The following is a 21,265-nucleotide window of genomic DNA, read 5'->3' as shown; positions in this document are numbered from 1 at the left end:
TTGACGAACCGATCATCATCGAAATCGTCGATGGGATTAAATTGACTATTTGCATTGGCAGTCTGAAAGCAGCTTGCATTGAAGAAGATGAACCATCACCGGAGCAAAAAATAAATAAAATTCGCTAAATTGAACAGTAAGGAAACAGTGGTGGGTGGACAGACAGCACCATCCACCACGAACTTTGGAGTACTCCCCATCCCCAGATTAAATGCGCCACAGAAAAAAAATTGCCCTCCTTAACAAGATTCCTGTTCACGCTAGTGTGCCCATCTCGGTAAAAAATCTAAGTGTGTAGTGCCAATCACCGAATGACGGAATCGAATGTGCAGGGAGGCAGCTTCCACACCTGCGAAGCATCCCTAATAAAAATTGTATGGTTAATTTGCTTAACGACGTGTTCTGGGTATCATCCAAACCATTTGTGGAATAGTTCAATGATTTGGGTTATCGTTCGTTTATGGTTATTTTTTATTAGGGATGTCGGTAAAATTTCTGTTTGTTCTGTTTGAGATCCAGCAAAATAAAATGCCGAGCTAGTCGGCGGTACCAATCTCGGCAAAACAAACTAAGTGTGTATGGGAAATGGCTCTAATGTTTACCATTGGATCTAAAGATTGGGCTCATCGATAAACATCTCCTGTTCATATTTTTTTTTTTCTTAAAACAATGCGTAAACTGGACAATACAAATGGATATTTTGGATTTTTAGAAATTTAGGCATGGGCCCAATATTACACGCTTAGATTTTTTCCGAGATGGGCACCACCGAGCAGCTCGGCATTTTATTTTGCTGGATCTCAGTGAAAAACTTGCCGAGATTCAGCTAACAATCGGGAATTTTGCCGAGATCTCAGCTAAAAAACATAAATTTTGCTGAATCTCAGGCAAGTTTTTCACTGAGATTCAGCAAAATAAAATGCCGAGCTGCTCGGTGGTGCCCATCTCGGCAAAAAAATTTAGGGGTGTGTAGGGACACTTAGGCTCACATTAACGACATTAACCCTATCTGTAACAATTTGTAGATTTCGGAGACAGTAGGGGGCTGGCCTGAGGTCTCCTATTCCCATAATGAGGCTGCCATATTAGATGTAGGAAATCAAAAAGAACGAAGGACCTAAAGCTGAACAACTTTATCAACAAGTTCAACAAATAGGTCTTCTTTAAGCAGGTAAACAATGATCTGTACTAAGCTCACCAAAGGCTTTTCCACTTCTCGTGAAAAGGGTTTCTATGTGAACGCAACTCACTGCACACTGCTGGCTGGTTGGTCGTCACTGATAACAGAGAGCGTGGAGCTCCATCATACTGCTAGGTGGAGAATGAAAACAGAGCGCGTTTCCCGAGACGCCCATGGGAGCAAGGAAAACCACTTTCCCCACCCCATCCCCATCGGAAAAGTCCAAACATTCTCCCAAAACCCGCCAGATAAACTGAGAGAGAGAGAGAGAAACTGCTGGGAGAGCCTTCGTAGCATAATCACAATTTCGGCAGACGGTCGGTGGACGAAAGGAGAGGCCATGCTACGGAAGGTGTGGGTGGATAGCCGCGTGAGCATACATACGGGCTGATATTATAGTAATTTAAGAGCTGCTTGCTCCCGTTTTCGTCGTCTTGACCTCTCGCTTTTTTGTCAGCAATCAACCTCCTCCCAGGGACAGACAGCAGCAGCAGCAGCATTAGTGTGTAGCAGTGACAGATGGAGAAAAATCAATTTTAGGACGGATGTAAGAGGAAAATTTTCGCGAATCGTTCTAAGATGTGAATTTTTTGGGAATTTCCAAGCTTCTGCTGCACTGGTGCTTGCCCGTCTACATTCAGGCGTTTGGTTGCCCTAGTCTGAATGATGATTACGCGAAAGAGTTTGATACGAGAAAAGTTTTAAACAGTAAGTCCTCCTGTAGATGGTGGGTGGAACGCCTGCTCTGGAGTGTTATTTAATTGCGGATGTTCCAAAATTGTGCAAAGCCTGAATTTTACCAGAATTGTTCACATTTTTTTGGTATTTTGCAGCATTCCTCTCCCCTGCAACAGTTTTATAAGAACTGCTTGGTTCGCGCAAATTTTAAGCAAAAGAAAACTAACACCCATAGTAGAAATCCTGGGAAAACGATGGTCACGAAGAAGACTTCTGACATAGAGAAAGAAAGGCTAACAAAGAAAATGTGTTCAAATAGCAGCATGAGCGGAGCGGGTTCCGGTGGTGGTACGGGCCCACTGGTCAGTTTCAGTGCTGGAACGACCCATCATACTCCGCACAGCCAAGATGCACCCAACATACTGGTATACAAGAAGATGGAAGCCATCATTGAAAAAATGCAAGCTGAAGGCTCCGGGGTGTCCGTGCGCACAGTGAAGGCCTTCATGAGTAAGGTCCCTTCGGTGTTCACCGGGGCCGATCTGATCGCGTGGATTACCCAGAATCTTACCGTCGAAGACGTGACGGAAGCTCTGCACCTGGCTCATCTACTAGCTTCACATGGTTATTTGTTTCCAATCGATGACCATCAGCTCACCGTCAAAAATGATGGAACCTTCTATCGCTTCCAAACGCCCTACTTTTGGCCATCCAATTTCTGGGAACCGGAGAACACAGACTACGCCATCTATCTCTGCAAGCGCACTATGCAAAACAAAACTAGACTGGAGTTGGCCGACTACGAGGCGGAAAACCTGGCCAAGTTGCAGAAGATGTTCTCCCGAAAGTGGGAGTTCATTTTCATGCAAGCTGAAGCCCAGAGTAAGGTGGATAAGAAACGTGATAAGCTCGAACGCAAGGTGCTAGATTCGCAGGAGCGCGCCTTTTGGGATGTACACCGTCCAATGCCCGGTTGTGTCAACACCACTGAGGTGGACATCAAGAAAGCCTACCGGCGAGGTGCCTCCAGTCTCGGTTCGGGTTCGGCTGGAACGGCAGCCAACAGCAACCCCGCGGAAACCATGGCCAAGACAATCAACCTGCTGAAGCAGAAGCTGGAGCGGCGGACCATCAAGGTTTCCAAGGCTGCGGAGTCGTAAGTACCGATGATATGACACCATTCTCTTCGCCTAAAGCAGCAATTACTGTCCAAATTCTACCTTCTTGCAGATACATCTCGTACTACGAACAGTACAGTGAGTTTGATTACTTTCTAACTGCACCAGAATATCCAAATCCGTGGCAATCGGACAGTACTGAACTTTGGGATACCGAAAAACAGGGGTAATTTGACTGGGATATTCTTTTTTCTCTAGAAAACGTACCAAAACTATCAAATTCGAATTACAGCAAAGACATTGCCATGAAACGGGTCAAACGGTGGGGATTCAGCTTACGGGAACTGCTGAACGATCCGGTTGGACGGGAGCAGTTTACGAAGTTCCTCGATAAGGAGTTTAGCGGAGAAAATCTGAAGTAAGTCCTTCAGCTGAGCCTCCACTGGATTGTAAATAAATGGACAATGTTTTTTTTCAGATTCTGGGAAGCGATCCAACAGATGAAGGCCCTGCCACAGTCCCAGATCAAGGACGCTGCCAACGCGATCTGGAACGAGTACCTGGCACCGGACGCGGCCTGTCCGGTGAATATCGACTCGAAATCGTTGGAACTGTGCCGGGAAGCCATCAAGGAGGGAACGGCCAGCCCGAGCCGTTGGTGCTTCGACGTCGCTGCCGATCATGTGTTTTATCTGATGAAGAGTGACTCCTACTCGCGCTATCTACGGTCCGACATGTACAAGGAATACCTGAATGGGTCGAAGAAAAAGGTAAAGTCCATACCGAATTTGTTTGGTGTGAAGAAGATCAACTATTAGGCAATGAAGCGTAGTTCTTTTTTCCCCGGTCGCTTATAGGTCTAGGATATTATTTTATGATTTCAACGAACCATTTGCGATTGCTTAAAGTTTACCTAGAGGACTCATAGTTAGTGATTTAGAAAGCTTATTTTTGTTGATTTCGAGAAATTAGAATTTTTTTTTTGCCTTAGTTACGCTACAAGTAGTAATTTCTTTCATATACCAACCGTAATCCGGGGGCAAATTGTTCACCGAGGTGTAATGGATCATTATGCCTTGCACTTCTAATAGTCATGTATAAGAGTTTTGGTGATAGATATCAAGAAACATCTTACTAGCATTTTATCACTGGTTTGTTTAATGAGTTTTTCAGAACAGAAAAGTATTTTTTATTGCAGAAATTTCAATTTTATTGAGCTGACGTTCAGTAGCATACAATATCAACATTCAAACAAATGATCATAAAGCTGCAACGATGATTGTCGTTAGCATGCAAGTATCATTTGTTACTAAACAAAGTGTTAATGAATCCGAATTATTTAATATGTTACGGTAAAATGAAAATTAATGGATATCTCAAGAAATCAAGGGGTTATGTTGAAATTTCCAGTGATTTTTAAAGAAATTGTCTTAATTTAAGCGGAACTGTACAATTTATGCAAACTTTTTTTTTTTTGCATTTCTGCTGAAAATACTCTTTGATCAAAGGTTTTAGCATCTGATTCGGTTTCAGGGAACTCACATTTAGTAATAACAATCATTAGAAATGCACTGGGAAGCATTTGATTAATTTAAACCCATATCGATATTTTCAAATTCGGAACTATAAAAATCTCCTTCAAATTAACAAAACATCCAATATGAAAAGCAATCTCAACGAGTCTTCATTGCTACTGATGTAAAGGAGATAGCATTATTATACCTTCTCTTCGTAAGAAAACGAGGTGCAACAGAATCATTTTAGCGTCGATTCAACTCTCAGTTTCTATTTCGCACGTTGTGAATAGTCTCGAATATCAAAGGAGCTTGTAGAATCAATATCAAGCATGATATTTTGCTCAAATTTCACGCGTGATATTGAGAGCGTTTGAGCTTGAGCTTGAGCTTGAGCTTGATTGACCACCCACGGTTGCTACTCTGTTACTGCCAGATCAGCTGTAATTACACAGAGAACCAATAGACGATGCTTGGGACTAGCAATCATCCTCAATGTGTAAAAACTGGTGATCTTAAATTAGGCAAGCGCCGGCCGCGCCCGAACACAGGTCAAGAAAGGAATGGGAAGGATTGTGTTGACATGACACTCGCTTTGATGGAAGTCGAGAACACCTCTGCACTTCCACGAGGAATCACTTGGATGTTGGATAAGAGGGTTGGGTTTGCAGCAGGGTTCGTTTTGGTAAACGATAAGCTGAATTGATGTCCTAACGATCATATAACGCGCGGTCTTCTGCTCAGTAAAAAAAAACGTTTGCCACTAGGCAGACGAGCTCCTTTTTAATCACCGAGTTGCTGTTATTACCATGTAGTCATATTAACAAATAAAACGATTGACGAATCTTGAATGTGGATGGGCCTGAGATTAGACTCATGTAAGCAAAAACGGTTGCTCTAAGGCCACCGAGCCCCTCATATCACATAATACCGTTGCTAAAATTTGTGTATCGATTCAAACCCGGAACCAACGACAACAACGAGTTTCGCAAAATACACGATACACAAGCGATTTTACCATAAATCTCTTTGATATGTAAGGACCTGGGACCGCGTTTTTCTGCTCAGTAAGCAGGTCACTGTAATCGACGATCTTTCAAATCCGAAAACTAAAAACTACGAAAAAGTACTTAGGCCTTCATTAAGTTCCACTTTCACGCGACGTTCAATGACAGGGTCCTATCCAGGATTACATCTGAAAAATCCAAATCTGGCCAACGCCCACCTAAACCTGTTCTAATCCACCTGAAATGACTAACGAATGGAAGACTTTGACTACCCAGCCATGCAATAGTCTCATTCCGTGCCTTATGGTAACTTGATGATTCTATTGCGCTCATCTTTTGGCACCACCCAGGGGAGACTTGGTCCTGTACCCAATGCTTAACTTATCTCCATTCCACTCAGCTACTCGCAATTTCTTGTGATATAGAATAGTGGGCGGAATATTATTATATGAGACAATTCAATTCAGACGTCTTTCCAAATTTGGCAGATCGACAGGTAATCGAGGAGTTACCACGATAGTTGATATTCAACAACTCGACAACGTCCCATCGTCAACGCCTGCTATGAGAATTTCCCATTGCAGACGCCAACGAAATGACGTCATCGAGCTATCGATCAACTACCCTGGTTATCGCCTGGTACCTTATAGCACGATGCTAGGAGGCGAACCGGAAGAATCGATGAGCTACCTCTCCCCCCGCGTGATATTGAGAGCGTATGAGAGCGGGAAATTATCAATATGCTAATGATTATGCCATCACTGGTTGTATTTAATTTTAAAAATGTCTTAAGAAGTGTTTGAAATTAAAAAAAAATATGCTGATTTGGGATGAAATCGATCACCCTCTCAAACAAACGATCAATGCATTTAAATTACTTTATTTACTTATTGGCACCCAGATTTAAAATTCGGCGCTTAAATGTTTTGCTTTCCTCATGGAGCTCGTCACGAATCTGTTTGCGATTTTTTTTTCTAGAAACTCTAAAAAATAGGGGTTTTCTTATGCTCTCCCTTGAAACTGTCCAAGCTGATACCTAATTTTTATAAATTATTCTGGTAGATGGTCGTCCTGAAAATACTCGACAATAGATTAATATTTTCAATCTTCTTTTCAGATTTCCTCGAGGGGATTTCCCCTGGTAGGGTTTTTGATTTAATTTCCGTCCTACTAAGCACAAGCCGTGCTTTACCTCTCTTTTTCGAACGGATTTGAATAAAAAATTGAATGTTTGTAATAAATATGACTTCTAAATTAATTTCCCTTTCCATGTGTACCGTTGGATTTAATAAAAGCTCAAAAATTATTTATATTTTGTTAAAAATCTAATACTGCTTCTTGATTCCAAATCCATCATTCGGGTTCAATTCCGGATAAATTAAGGTAGAAATAATGGATACGCTTCGAGTGCTTTTTTTATTTTCGAACAATGGGTTTAAAAAATATTCATACTTTGCGCTCTTACCGGCTTTGTGTTGTAACTTTTGAACTAAAGTATAAAACGTACTATTGATTTTTGCACTGTTAAATCTTTGATATTATTGATGTTTTCTACTCGATAGAACGGAAATAGGTTCCATTGCGTTTGTTGCGTTTGTTATAGATAGAACGGAAATAGGTTATTTCTACGAAGTAGCGTCATGCCCTATTCACTTATTATTTTCTTCATATCTATTTGATCATTCGCATCTGAAATCGTTCTACAATTCTCTTCGAATTCTTAGAAATAAATTCGCGTGAATTTTTCTTCAATAGGTATGTATTGCTGTTCTAGAGTTTTTTTTTATGGATTAATTCCAGGACAAAAAGTTCCGCCGTAGCTGTCAAATGAACAAGGCTTCAAATAATCACCAGATAATATGCTTCTATTTTTTCAATGCACACTATGTTTTTTTTTCAATATTCAGCTCATTTTCATACTGGTGGAAGAACTTTGACAGCTGCGCTAGGATTCTGAAGGCCGTGTATCCACTGATGTGGCGTAGGTGTAATATATGCTAGCATGTCAAAACATCATGCCACACGACTTCAACATGATGTTTTGACATATTTTTGATGCCAAATTACCGGCCTAAGGTAGCCGCCGGGCGCAAATTTATCTTAAGATTCGCAATACAGCTTGGATTTATTCTGGAATTCTCCTCCAATTTTCCAGAAAATTACATTGGAATTACTCCTAGCATTCTTTTATTTTCTTCGGTGAGTGAACTTGAATTCATCAATGACACTTAAAAAAAAGTTTGCCTCCTCCCTAGGGGCAAGACAGCGCCTAATCATGAGCAATTTCTTAGTTGCTTTTGATGCACCTCGAGTAACTAGCATTGCTCAGTGAGAAAGATCACTTTCATTTGCTTTCTCACTTTTCTCACCACAGCAACATATGAACAACAATCAATACGAAACTAACGATTTTAAATTGGCTCACAACTTGACAAAAAGCAATTGGTCCCAAGAAAATCACTGCTGTTATTTGCAGTGACATGTATCGGAAACTGCACACAATCTGTTTCCGTTAATTGTTCACAGAGGACACTGCAGTGCAAAACATGTCCGGTACCTCTATATATCCATTTAGATTAATATTCGAAGTCCTTCCTTTTTTACACATAATGCACACAAAATAGCTCACCCCTCACAGAATTTCTCGCCAATTTTTATTAATGGGGCGGGGCAGAAAGTATCTTTTCGGGAGAATATGTAAAAAAAGGAAGGACTTCTAATGTTAAAGTAAATGCGTATATAGAGGTACCAGACATGTTTTGTAGTGTCAGGTACTCTATTTTGTAATCTGTGAAAGGGAAATGACAAATCGAGTGTCATCAAAATACACGGCAAATTTTCTCTCTCAAATTTGAATTTGTTGGCTCTCTGGGGGCTGGTAGTAACGCAGGTAAAACTGTATGGGGAAAAATCGTTTTTTTAGTTGTAGCTTGTTTAACAATAATTTCCGGGAAAAAAAGTGAACGACAAAGTCCCTGACTAATTTCTATAGATTGTCGTTCACTTTTTTTTTGAACTGAATATGCACCGAAAGCGAATTATTCCCACTTCTCTCAATTTCTATATGGAGATTTTTATCACTTCCTACTAGCGGAACAGCGCCATCTCTGTGGAAAGTGGTCGGATGAAATGATTAATTCCAGTTGAACATTGCATTAGGTCCTAAGTAACACTGACAAGATTCTCTTCGTCGACTTTCTCGGTGAATCCACTCGGGCCAGGTATTTTCAGTACACGTATCGATAAAAGAAGTTTTTATCTAGCATCTAATACAACAAACACAACAAGAAACGATTCTTTGCTCAAGTTATTAAGGCTGTGTTCCATTTGGTGAATTTTTACTTAAATTTGACAGATGGAATATTTTCAAATAAACCTGCTATTCCAGCAGACTTATTTCTGAGAGACAAGGAATCAATTTTATAGACACTTTCTCGAAAATCGGCCGATGTACATGTGTGATCATATTCATATTCATATTCATACGAACAAAAAGCACTTCCATAACCATAACAGCAGCATTCAGCCAATCGGCACAGAGAAGCAGATGAAAATCCACGCCAATGCGCCCCTTTTCGAAGCTTTTCAAGCATCGTTCAAACCATTTTCTGAACAAAATATGGAATTAACATCGTTTCAAAAGCCGAAAAATTCTATTTTCAAAGTGTTTTTATGTTACTTCATACGCGAAGTTAGCAATTTTCAGAGTTGGTTGGAAATGCTAACATGAAGCTTTAGTGTGCTTATTTATTAGCTAGAGAATGATCTTTTAGAAGAGAGTAGGTGGATAGTTCCGTTAGAGTACGGCAGTATGAAAATTTAATAGAAGTTGAAAATGAGCGAAGGGCCATTAATGCGACAGTTTTTAAAGATAGACGCACATTTTTGCCTAACCCGTACGATGTACGTGGAGACTTGAAGTATGTAACACACCATCGACTGGAAATGCTCTCGCAACGTGGGGCTTTAGGTAGTGATGAAAACGTCGCTAGAACTATTCCACAGCCGCAGTCAGTTTATGAGCAAAAGAGGGACGCACATTTTTGTCTGTAGACTTGGTGACATACTTCAAGTCTCCGCGTATATCGTACGGGTTAGGCAAAAATGTGCGTCTATCTTAAAAAACTGTCGCATTAATTGCCCTTCGCTCATTTTCAACTTCTATTCAATTTTCATACTGCCGTACTCTAACGGAACTATCCACCTACTCTCTTCTAAAAGATCATTCTCTAGCTAATAAATTATCACACTAAAGCTTCATGTTAGCATTTCCAACCAACTCTGAATTCTATTTTGTTTACAAACAAGACTTACGTCTAATATCTTGATGGAGCTGGAATTAGGGCGTAACAGCTTTTGTAGACAATGACTTCTCTAGATAATTTCTCGAAACTCAAGACACGCCCACGCAAACCAACATATCCAACGGGAAGGGGAAGTCTTCCCCTACCCGATGGCGACGTTGATTTGAGTGAGCGAGTCTTGGCTTTCTAGAAATCATCGAGAGAAGTCATTGTTTACAAAAGCTGTTTCGCCCTAATTCCAGCTCTATCTAGATATGTGAAAGCGATAAACGGAGTAAGCTAAGGAGTAACCAGACAAAAAAAAATCGATGAACGTCGACTAAATTTTAAGGTACAGTGAGTTACTGCAAAAAGCAACTCAGAGTATAAGCTGTCTCACCCCTGACCAAATAGGGGAATTTACGTATTCTCAACAACCTAAGCAACGACCTTCTTTCTATAGCCTTTTTCTCTAAGGAACGCACACATATGCAGTATTGGTTTGTTTACAATCTTTTACTGCGAGCTGCTCTAACAATTTCAGTCGAAAGAATTGTCAAAAACTGTTTTGAAACGCTTTTACAAAGCTCCAATCTTCTCTAGTGAGAGCGAGTATTGTCGGCAACCAGTTTTTCTTCGGCAACCGTTCCATTTGAACTGCATGTAAATCTGCTGTTCTATTATCGGCAACTCGAAATCAGCTACAATTTGTAGTGCGTGTGTTTCATTTCAAGAAAACCCTGCTAGATTGCTTTTTCTCAGTGGTAAAAATATAGTCAAATTGAAGCTGAAAGCATAAAGAATCGTTTGTATGCATTCAGCGAAGTGTTTTCGTAAGAAAATCCAGTGAAAATAGTGTTTCAATTTGGGTTGCCGAAAATAGTCTGTCATGCCGAAGCCGTCATTTCCCCTACTCAAAATCCGGCAAATTATGAACTACAATAATCGTCGAAGCAATCCCGTTCCCATGGCTTGGCAAACTGCCGCTGGATGAAACTGCGAACCGAGCTCTGAATTACCACTGTGCCGTTTTTCTGACGGTGGACATCCATCCTTCCTCTTTTGGTGCTTCTGCTGTGCCTTCCGTATGATCGTGATACGGTACCGTTTCTGCGATTCACCACCGTGATTTTGCTGCGGCCGTCGACGGCAGTCTCCTTTAAAGTAGAACATCGCTACACACGTTTGTTCTTCGGTTTCTCGTTGGCTAAGTCCATAGCGGCCCAGGTGTAGAATTTGATGTTCGTCTCCATCTGCTTTATTAGCAGCGCTGTCGATATCGAGTGATTGGTAGCGATTTTATGAACTTGATCAAGTCTCATGACGATCCTGTACTTGGTCTTAACATGGCCGTGGGAATGCAAAGAGAAAGTCGACGAAGAAAATCTGTCTTCCTGACCGGTTTTCACTTCGATTTCGTCCGGTTGATCGTTGATGGGTTTGAAGTCCGGACGAGGATCGCACTCACTCACATTGGTAGCGGATACTTCAACGTCCTCCTCCTCCTCGGCTTCGGAAATGGCGGCGGTGACGCCTCTGACTGAACATTCCGCGGGTGTAATGGTTGGTAGCGTTGCCGTCGGAGCTGGAATTGGGTGCTAATCGGTTGTTGCCCCACCGGGGAGATGTTTTCTTAATCGGAAACTGTATATACACGGTTGGAATATTACTCACCACGCTATTTTTGATGTGCTATGATCGAATCTTCACGCTGTAGCTAACTTGCATGAAATTCAGGCTCTTTAGTGCTAACGAGAAAGGGATAGGGGGTGCATCGATTAGCTTGGGACCTAAGAGAGTACCAGAGCTGAGCCAAAAAGTTGAGCACGTTTCTTTGGGACCTTCTGGTCTTAGAGTTACCTCTATGGTATTATGGTATGCCCGTAGGCAACATGTTATACCGTAACAGCAGGCCCAGCACAGCAAAATAATTTATTTGAGCCCGGGACATGCTGCCTACTGTCAAACGCTGCTTTTGGTATAGGTATTGTCACTGGCCTGGTATTATCCCTATCATTGATAGGAGTGAGAGTGATATTATCAGCAGAGAACCTATGAATGATGAAGATGTTATTATCCATCTCTATCTTTTGAGAGAACGTTCGTGATATTATCATTATCAATTAAACGGCGTATATTATCTCCATCACATTTTTGGAATCCTGCCCAACTAACAATTTTCACAATGTAAACGCTTTAATCATTTCAGCCTCAAGCTGTATTCAAACGTTATACGATATGAGGAAACCTTTACTCTATCTCTATACATCAAATCTGGCGAACTTAGTCAGCTAATTATGGTTGTTGGGACGGTTGGGACAAGCTCTTATTGCATATCCATTAACGCTTCTATACAGCTGTTATCCTGCTGTTTTGTTGTGTGTCAAACTTAGAAGGCGCTTACTCAACCTTTTTCCGGTTATCCAATAATCACTTCACAGCTTTCTCTTGAAGCCGGGTTAAATACTGAACGCTTTTAATGGAGGAATTTATTGAGTTGATTTAGCTGTGAATCAAATTAATCGAAATTAGTTACAAGTCATCACCAAATCATTTACCTTGCACCGGAACCTGGAATCGAACACGAGACGACCGCATTGGCAAACCTTGACACTTCCAACTGTGCTACGCTAACACTTTGAACTGATGTAAACATATCAACATGCCCTTCTATAACAAAATCGCTGAGTAGAGGCTTTAAAATAGTTCACATGAATCACTTTTCTCGACTAGTTACTTCAGCTTTGTAAAGGAACAGAGTACTGTAAAACTGCACACGTCTAAAAATAAACCTAGTTGACTGTGAAAATGTCGAGGGGCAATTCACTGCTCTCAAGAATGAATCGAAAATACGCTTATGAAAAAAATACACAAAAATTCATCATTACTCGTCATTACTCAAAAAAATGCAAAAAAATACAAAATTCGGAAAAAAATACAAAAATATTCGACGAATAATAAAAATACACGATAATTCGTCATTTGGACGAAAAAATCGAAAATATGTACAATCAAAATGCTGAATTCGAACAAAATGCATGAATTTATTATTTTGTATTTTAATCCGAGCTCGAATCACAAAACAATGCATTAATGAGTAGAATTTCGTCCATTTTTAAGAAAAGTGCCTTAAATCATTTATTAAATAAAAAAACATTTTGAGTAGTTGTGAGCCACAAATAAGTAATTAAAATAAGTAAGTAATTAATGCTTAATGAGCGAGGTAAGGGGCTGTTCATAAACTACGTAGACAATTTAGGGGGGATGGCAATTAACCGCGGCCCATACAAATTTAAAAAAAATTGTCTGGACAATTGTCTACGCAGGGTTTTAAGGGGGGGGGGGGGGCTTCGAGGAAACCCAAAAAAAAACTGTCTAAGTAGTTAATGAGCAGTCCCTAATGAGTTAATGTGTTAAGCCTTTTTTCTTTAAAATGGGTGAAATTCTACTCATCAGTGGGTATTTTAAAGTTAGCGTGCGTTGTGCATTTGTCAAACAAAACGTCAACATTGTGAGTTTGATCCGTTTGATCCTCGGTTCGAGTGGTAAACATAAACACTGAAATGATAGAATACACTTATAACTGATTTCCAATACATTAATGCATAAAAATACACTTTTATTTTTCTAATACACAAAAAAATACATATATTCAAAAAATACAAAAAAATACATTATTACACAAAATACACGTTTATTCGATAAAAAATACTTCAATACGTTCATCAATACGTTGGCCTGAATCGAAAATACACAAGTGAATCGCCCCTCGGAAAATGTAGAAGCCATCGAATGAGTAATATATTCACTTTATTAGCTTTGTTTTGCAGTAACAAGTTGAAAGTTGATTAGCATGTTGTGACATTAGCGTTTATTAGCTGTTGTTATTCAGTGCGACTGAGAAATTGAAGAATGGTTGTGAGAAAGTTGAGTAAACGCTCTCCAAAACTATTTTTCTAGCTTCTGCTTGTAGCTGTATCTGCAGCTTTGTTTCAGCTACTATACAGCACAATGCTGCAAAAGTTGGCTTATAAAGCTGAATATGTTAGTTGGGTGTTTCATCTCTATCGTTTTATATTAAAATGGATTGTATCAGAAAAGAATCTGCCAAACTTGTTCAACAAACTATACAACACATATGGATATTTTCAGAATGGTGGTGACATCTAGAGACCGGAAAACGATGTCCGACGCCATTTTGAAATTCAATATGGCGGCTTTTGGTTATACAAAATCTAGAAAACATGGTCAAAGACCCTTCACTATGGGTATTTTTGGAAACGTGGGGACGTCTAGAGACCGAAAATCGATGCCCAACACCATTTTCAAATCCAAGATGGCGGGATGGCGGCTTTCGGTTACACAAAATCTAGAGATCATGGTCAAATACCCTTCAATATGGGTATTTTTTAATCGTGGTGACGTCTAGAGACCGAAAATCAACGTCCGACACCATTTTGAAATTCAAGATGGTGGCTTCTGGTTGTATTAAAGTCTGGGAAACATTATCAAACACTTGTAAATATGGGTATTTTTGGAATCGTGGTGACCTTAAGAGACCGTGAAACGATGTCCGACGCCATTTTGAAACCCAAGATGGCGGCTTCTGGTTATAATAAAATCTGGGAAACATTATCAAACACTTTTAAATATGGGTATTTTTGGAATCGTGGTGATGTCTAGAGATCGGAAATCGATGCCCGACGCCATTTTGAAATCCAAGATGGCGGCTTCTGGTTGTATTAAAGTCTGGAAATCATTATCAAACACTTTTAAATATGGGTATTTTTGGAATCGTGGTGACGTCTAGAGATCGGAAATCGATGCCCGACGCCATTTTGGAATCCAAGATGGTGGCTTACGGTTATACAAAATCTAAAGATTAATGTCCGGTCTCTAGAACTCACCACACTTCCAAAATACCCATATTGAAGGGTATTTGACAATGTTCTCTAGATTGTTTACAACCAGAAGCCGCCATCTTGGATTGCAAAATGACGTTGGCCAGGCATAGAAAATCATTTGCATTCATTTGCCTCTAACTTTCTTCATCAACAGCATTCCGCAAAATAATGTAGGGGAAATGACGGCTTCGGCATGCCAGACTATTTTCGGCAACCCAAATTGAAACACTATTTTCACTGGATTTTCCTACGAAAACACTTCGCTGAATGCATTTAAACGATTCTTTATGCTTTCAGCTTCAATTTGACTATATTTTTACCACTGAGAAAAAGCAATCTAGCAGGGTTTTCTTGAAATGAAACACACGCACTACAAATTGTAGCTGATTTCGAGTTGCCGATAATAGAACAGCAGATTTACATGCAGTTCAAATGGAACGGTTGCCGAAGAAAAACTGGTTGCCGACAATACTCGCTCTCACTAGAGAAGATTGGAGCTTTGTAAAAGCGTTTCAAAACTGTTTTTGACAATTCTTTCGACTGAAATTGTTAGAGCAGCTGGCAGCAAAAAAATTGTAAACAAACCAATTCTGCATATGTGTGCGTTCCATAGAGAAAAAGGCTATAGAAAGAAGGTCGCTGCTTAGGTTGCCGAGAATACGTAAATTCCCCTATATAGGTTTTGTAGGTTTTGTTATTAGCTACAACTTTTGTTAACAAGTCAAATCCGTATCTTTGATGCATGACGAACCAGAGCGAACAGAAGCCATTACTGTTTTTCAGTTAATGTATTTTAAATTCACTGAAAACAGTAACAACTTCTGCCCGGTCTAGTTCGTGATGCATAAGAGATACAGATTTGACTTGTTAACAAAAGTTGTAGCTAATAACTAAACCTACAAAAGCTCTATACATCATTTTGCGGAATACTGTTGATGAAAAAAGTTAGAGGCAAATGAATGTAAATGAATGTATGAAATGAATGTAAATGATTTTCCATGCCTGATGTTGGCCATCGATTTTTGGTCTATGGACGTCAACCCGATTCCAACATACTCATATTGAAGGGAATTTGACAATGTTTCCCAAACTTTGATACAACCAGAAGCTGCCATCTTGGATTTCAAAATGGCGTCGGATAACAAATTCTGGTCTCTAGACGCTACAGCGAGTCGAAAAATACCCATATTGAAGGGTATTTCATAATGTCTCCCAGATTATTTATACACGGGAGCCGCCATCTTGGATTTTAAAATAGCATCGGACATCGATTTCCGGTCTCTAGACATCATCTTGACTGCAAAAATACCCATATTGAAGGGTATTCATCAATATTTCTCAATTATAATGTAACCGGAAGCCGCCATCTTGGATTTAAAAATGATGGTGAACCAAGGGGTAAGTCACTCAGCACATTGTACCGGAACTATATTCTACACAGCTTGGGCACATCCATCGGCACATTTTCAGCATACCTTCGGCACAATCTCGTAGGCATTAGATTGTTGTAAATAAAATGGGAGCACTGCTGGACAACTGTCATTGAAGTTGTTCAGACAATTACGTGCTGTTTGACTGTATGTTCAGGAACTTCTTCTAATTGAATATACCAGAGAAACTAAGACCAGCAGTTCACTTATAGATCTCAATACGAAATGTAGGTTCTAGAGTGGACTCAAGAGGAAAAGGCAGTTAATCAGACTTCATTAGTACATTTAATTCAAATAATGCTGCAACTCACACAACACAAAATAATAAAGGAAGATAAGATAAGATACAACACAAAATAAAGAAGTCTATTACCCTCTATAGTCTGTATCCAACAATACTCCTCCACTGCTTCCAACTCTTTCCGGCTGAAAGGCTAGGTTTCTGGTCTGCCTTTGAGGGCATTATAAAACACTAGAAAAGTATGGACGACTGTCGCCACAAAACTGGAAAAAGCTGTTCCAATCGAGCAAAGCGGTGCATTTTGACGGTTCGATTGGAACAACTTTTGACAGACGTCCATACTTTTACTGTAGGGCTTTATCTATGACCGGCACAATCAGCATACTTGCGGCACACTGACAAAAAAAGATGACCCAAAATTGGTGTGCGGAGTGACCTACCCCTTGTGGCGAACATTGTGTCCGGTATTTACACGTCATCTTCGTTCTTAAATAGACCTTTTTGACGTTTAATCGTCTTTCTCTATCTAGCACACAAGAATTAATGGACGGTTTGTTTTCCCACTAATCGGTTTCCCTCTTGCTCGCACTCCGTCGATTTAAAAGGTGCAGTAGTGTGCGCCGATTAAACGTCAAAAAGCTCTATATCCATAAGGGCAGAAATCAATTTCCGGCATCTACACTTCGTCCCCGGTCCGAAATATAAATATTGATTCAGATTGGAATGTTTTTTATGTTGACCATTTGGGAGGTGAATTGTCCGTTGTTCAGTAAAAAATGTATAATTTCGAACTATCATTGATACAGATAGAATCCCCATCTCTATCATGTGATAGTTCAAGTTCAACTATCAGATGGACAATTTATCATGATAGCAATGGAAAATGATATTGTTTCTATGTCTCCTTTCCCATCATTGATTCTATCTATCATTTTTTCTATCATGATAGTATCAGAGATGGGATAGAGGTTCTATCAACAATCAATACGAAACTAACGATTTTAAATTGGCTCACTACTTGACTAGCCTATTGGTCCCAAGCAAACGATTAACGTACACCATTCTAGTCGAAATTCTAGTACTACGTAATGTTTGTTTTGATTCACTATGAAAGTTTGACAAATAAAATGAGGGGTTATTGTTTTTTCTATGTTTCGAGGGGTGAATCGATTAACTTGGGACCGAAGATAGTACCAGAGCTGAGCCAAAAAGTTGAGCTCGTTTCTTCGGGACCTTCTGGTCTTAGAGTTACCTTTATGGTTCTATCATGATAGATTGACAGAGAGTCTATCAAATAGAAACCTAAATTTGTGATAGACCTCTATCTGATAGATGATATTATGACCATTTATCAGATAATGTTGATGCCTGGAAGGGGAACGGAGTTAGTTATTACCATTTTCAATGGGATTACTGTTACGACTACTGGATCAATCGATGCTGATGGGATCGTTACATAATAGGTGAAACTGCAGATGTTTAGAAGAATAGCTGTTTGGAGAGCTTGTTTGATCATCGATGATCCTTTTGAAGTCACCACTGGGACTGGCTGCTGAGGAGGAAGAACAACTGCTGAAAGCTGGCTGGAACTGTAAGTTCTTGCTGGTAGTAAGCAGCATAGGCGTAGCCAGAGCAACACAAAGGCTTTCGGTAAAATGGCATTCGGCCAAATTTTCTATAGTAATTTTTTGCCCCTCCCTAGCATGAAAATCTGGCTACGCCCTTGGTAAGCAGGCACCGGCACAGGTTCTTCCATAATATTCAAGCTTTTCGAAAGCCTCAGGATACACTTGGGCTTATAAGAGAACCATATTCTTAAAGAGAGTAAACGGAGTAAGAAGAGAGAAAAAAAATCGATGAACGTCGAATAAATATTGAGGTACATTAAGTTACTCGCTGCAAATAAGCAACTCAGAGTAAACCTGTCTTACCCCTTGTCTCATCCCTTTGATTAAAGCTGACTATGCCCTTGTTCGGAATTCTCCTTTGAGTTTTGATTAAACTTATTTTGGAATTATTGTTAGAATTAGATTCGAGGAATTCGTAGTATTCTATTTTCTATATTGTTAAGGCTCAATATCTCTTATATAGAGCTAAACGGAGCATACAAATATATGTTTAATACAATCACAGACAAACAGACGTAACTAGTGGGGCCGATTGTGCAGTGGTAAGCGTGATTGCCTTTCACTCCAAGGAGCCTGGGTTATCCTGAGGCATAACATCTTAGTAATAATTTCTTCAACCCGCAAATTTGCTTGATCGGATTTAACATTTTTGGAACTGTTCCTGTGAGTGTCTATAGCATAGGCTGTGAGACTAATTTCTTATGCTTTTTGTGACTGAACACGATATTTTTTTTTATTATTACAGTCACTTTAACACTCTTGGGTCATTCGTGACTTGTCCGGGGATGAAATTTAAAGTCGTGACTTTGGCCGGGACCGTCCTCCGAATACGATTAATGTCATTGTAAATAATCTATCAGCTCATCAGAGCTATTTGCTTTGTATATCAGTATCTACGAGATCCTCAAAATCGCTAGCTAAGAAAAATAAAATAAAATCTTGATTGTTTGATATTCAGCGCTTACAAATTTTCACATTAAGAATTGAAATCGCAGTACAGCTCATGCATGATTTTTCATAAAATATAATTTTCATATCAGTCTTAACGTTGACTATCCTTTCGTTCCGTAGCTTTTAGTAAATCGTATCTAGAATAGTGGTAGTATAGTAAGTAGTGTATAGACACATGGAACCGTATATGTATTCCTACTGAGAGTATAAATTCTAACGATCACGATTAAACGATTTACTTTTAACTATTCCATTGTAAATGTTTGCAAATTTCCATCCGCCGTTTGAATGAAATGACCCGCGATTCGATGGAACGACATCAGACATCCGTACGAGGACTTCGAATATTTTCTGGCAGAAAAGATACACCTGTGATAAACTAAGCAGATACAAGTGAAACGTAAAGGTGGGAGTAAAATTTCACAAAACAAAAATAAAAGCACAAAGCATAATATCAACAACCAAAGAAGCGTTGAAACAATAACAAAATAGCCCAAAAGTGTACCATATAGCAAGAGCAACAACTATCCAAAACAGAAAAATAAACATGGTTCAAAACTGATTGTTTTAGAGCAGCAGTAAATGTGTGTGTATAGGAGAAAATGTCGTACCTATAATTGAACAGAAAGCAAACACCTATACCATAAAAAAAACGAAGCTGAATCACGCTAATAGAAAAAATAGAGATGGATGTACTAAATAGAAGCTTGGCAGATTGTGAAATTTAAAGTTACCAAAGTTAATCCGACATGTTACTAATGAAACTAGAAAACAGAAGCAAATGACGTAAAGTGAAAGCTACTAAAAATTAGGAAGGAAAATGTTATCAAAACATCCGCGGTAACCCACCATTACTCGAACATATAGTGAGATTTTAAAGTTTGGAACAGCATTTTAGTGGAAATCAAATTTTTAATAAGTAAACCTATAATCAACCACATAAACCAGTTCCGGCAATCTATACCCTTGCTAAAATTCTATACCAACTCTTTGAAACTCTCCATTGTAACCTTCGATATGGCAGACACAAAAAAAAAACAATAGCTACTAACAATCACTCCTCTGCATTCACTAACCATACCTAGAAAATCAAAACAATAACTAACCACATTCAAATCAAATAATATCCAAACTGTAGCCCTTACTAAAATCAAAGTAGTGATAACAAAACAAAAAAATAAACTCAAATCTATCGCAGTTAACTATTCACGAACAAAACAAAAAAAAACACACACACACACAGAGAAACAACTAGTGAGCATATTGGTCAAACCAAACATATTAACCAGAAACAAAAAGAAAAACACGTTCTATGACCCACTTAGCAGAAGCAAGTGAATAATTTTCCGATCTATCGATCCAAAACATAGCAAAGACAGAAGAACAAGACTTATTGTGATTGTTGTTAACGGAAACTTTGATAATATGTTGTTTCTATAAAGAATTTTATATACTTTCCCTAACGCTACTACCCGATGTATTACAATTTCGAGTACCGAGTCATTCTCATTCATACCATTGCTATTTTAAGCAAGCGATGATGAAGAAAAACGGACAGTGACGAGCACAAAACATCTTTCATTTTGGGGTTATCTTTCTTATTTTGACAATAAGACGCAATGCAAATACGAAAACAACCAATATATTTTGAAAACAGTGGAACATAGGCATATTCTTCGATAATGGTTGACGGTCCTAGGATTCTTCGTTTTCGGAATAGGAACTACTGCAACATGTTTCCAATCAGATGAAATCTTATTCTTGGTCCACACCTTTACCAGGAGCTGATGAAGTTCACTGATAGCAGTACTATCGCAGTAGCTAAAGAACTCCGCATAGAGGGAATCCACGCCTGGAGTCTTCCCATTCTTTAAGCCATTGACGATGTGTTGTACTTCCCTCAGAGTTGGAGCAGATAGTAATTCAGATTCTGGTGATTCTGGAAGTAAGTCCGGGATAAGAGACGGAGCATTGGCATCCACAACCCAGTCATTCATGCGGATAACGGAGGAGGAATTTTTGAAAGACTTCTTTTTTTGAATCGCTTCAAACATCGGAAGGTTCGATTTATGCGTTCACCGGCCGCTGAAGAAAAGTCCAATTTCGCTCTCTTCGTATTCTCAACCGGTGGAAACTAACGATTTAAAATTGGCTCACTTCTTGACTAGCCTATTGGTCCCAAGCAAATCGATTAACTTACCCCATTCTAGTCGAAATTCTAGTACTACACAATGTTTGTTTTGATTCGCTATGAAAGTTTGACAGATAAAGTGAGAGGTCCGTGGATTTTCCTATGTTTCGAGGGCTGAATCGATTAGCTTGGGACCGAAG

General features: G+C 39.4%; 1 protein-coding gene across 2 annotated transcripts; it reads left to right on the top strand.

The window, feature by feature from the left end:
- Nucleotides 1–1,633: 1,633 nt before the first annotated feature.
- Nucleotides 1,634–20,643, top strand: LOC135696835 (regulator of G-protein signaling 7-like). 2 transcript variants are annotated; one of them, XM_065216352.1, is made up of 6 exons: nt 1,634–1,888; nt 2,014–3,014; nt 3,089–3,202; nt 3,269–3,394; nt 3,455–3,746; nt 6,615–6,692. In XM_065216352.1, the coding sequence occupies exons 2-6, from the start codon at nt 2,113–2,115 to the stop codon at nt 6,654–6,656; spliced, it is 1,476 nt and encodes a 491-aa protein (XP_065072424.1). In that variant the 5' UTR covers nt 1,634–1,888; nt 2,014–2,112; the 3' UTR covers nt 6,657–6,692. The 2 variants fall into 2 exon arrangements, with proteins under 2 accessions (XP_065072424.1, XP_065072423.1); XM_065216351.1 differs by lacking the exon at nt 6,615–6,692 and adding an exon at nt 19,258–20,643 and having other exon boundaries at nt 1,635–1,888.
- The last annotated feature ends 622 nt before the right edge of the window (nt 20,644–21,265 follow it).

This window comes from Ochlerotatus camptorhynchus, unplaced genomic scaffold (assembly GCF_037179485.1).
Source record: "Ochlerotatus camptorhynchus isolate MF236.1 unplaced genomic scaffold, CSIRO-AGI_Acam_v1.1 ptg000062l, whole genome shotgun sequence".
Taxonomy (NCBI): Eukaryota; Metazoa; Arthropoda; class Insecta; order Diptera; family Culicidae; genus Ochlerotatus; species Ochlerotatus camptorhynchus.
This window is presented reverse-complemented; position numbering and strand designations above follow the sequence as displayed.

Bases quoted from the DNA above. Each gene is read 5' to 3' on its own strand.
- LOC135696835 (XM_065216351.1), top strand. From the start codon at position 2,113: ATGGTCACGAAGAAGACTTCTGACATAGAGAAAGAAAGGCTAACAAAG. The intron at 3,015-3,088 runs GTAAGTACCGAT...ACCTTCTTGCAG, and splicing joins GTTTCCAAGGCTGCGGAGTC to ATACATCTCGTACTACGAAC. The intron at 3,203-3,268 runs GTAATTTGACTG...TTCGAATTACAG, and splicing joins TGGGATACCGAAAAACAGGG to CAAAGACATTGCCATGAAAC.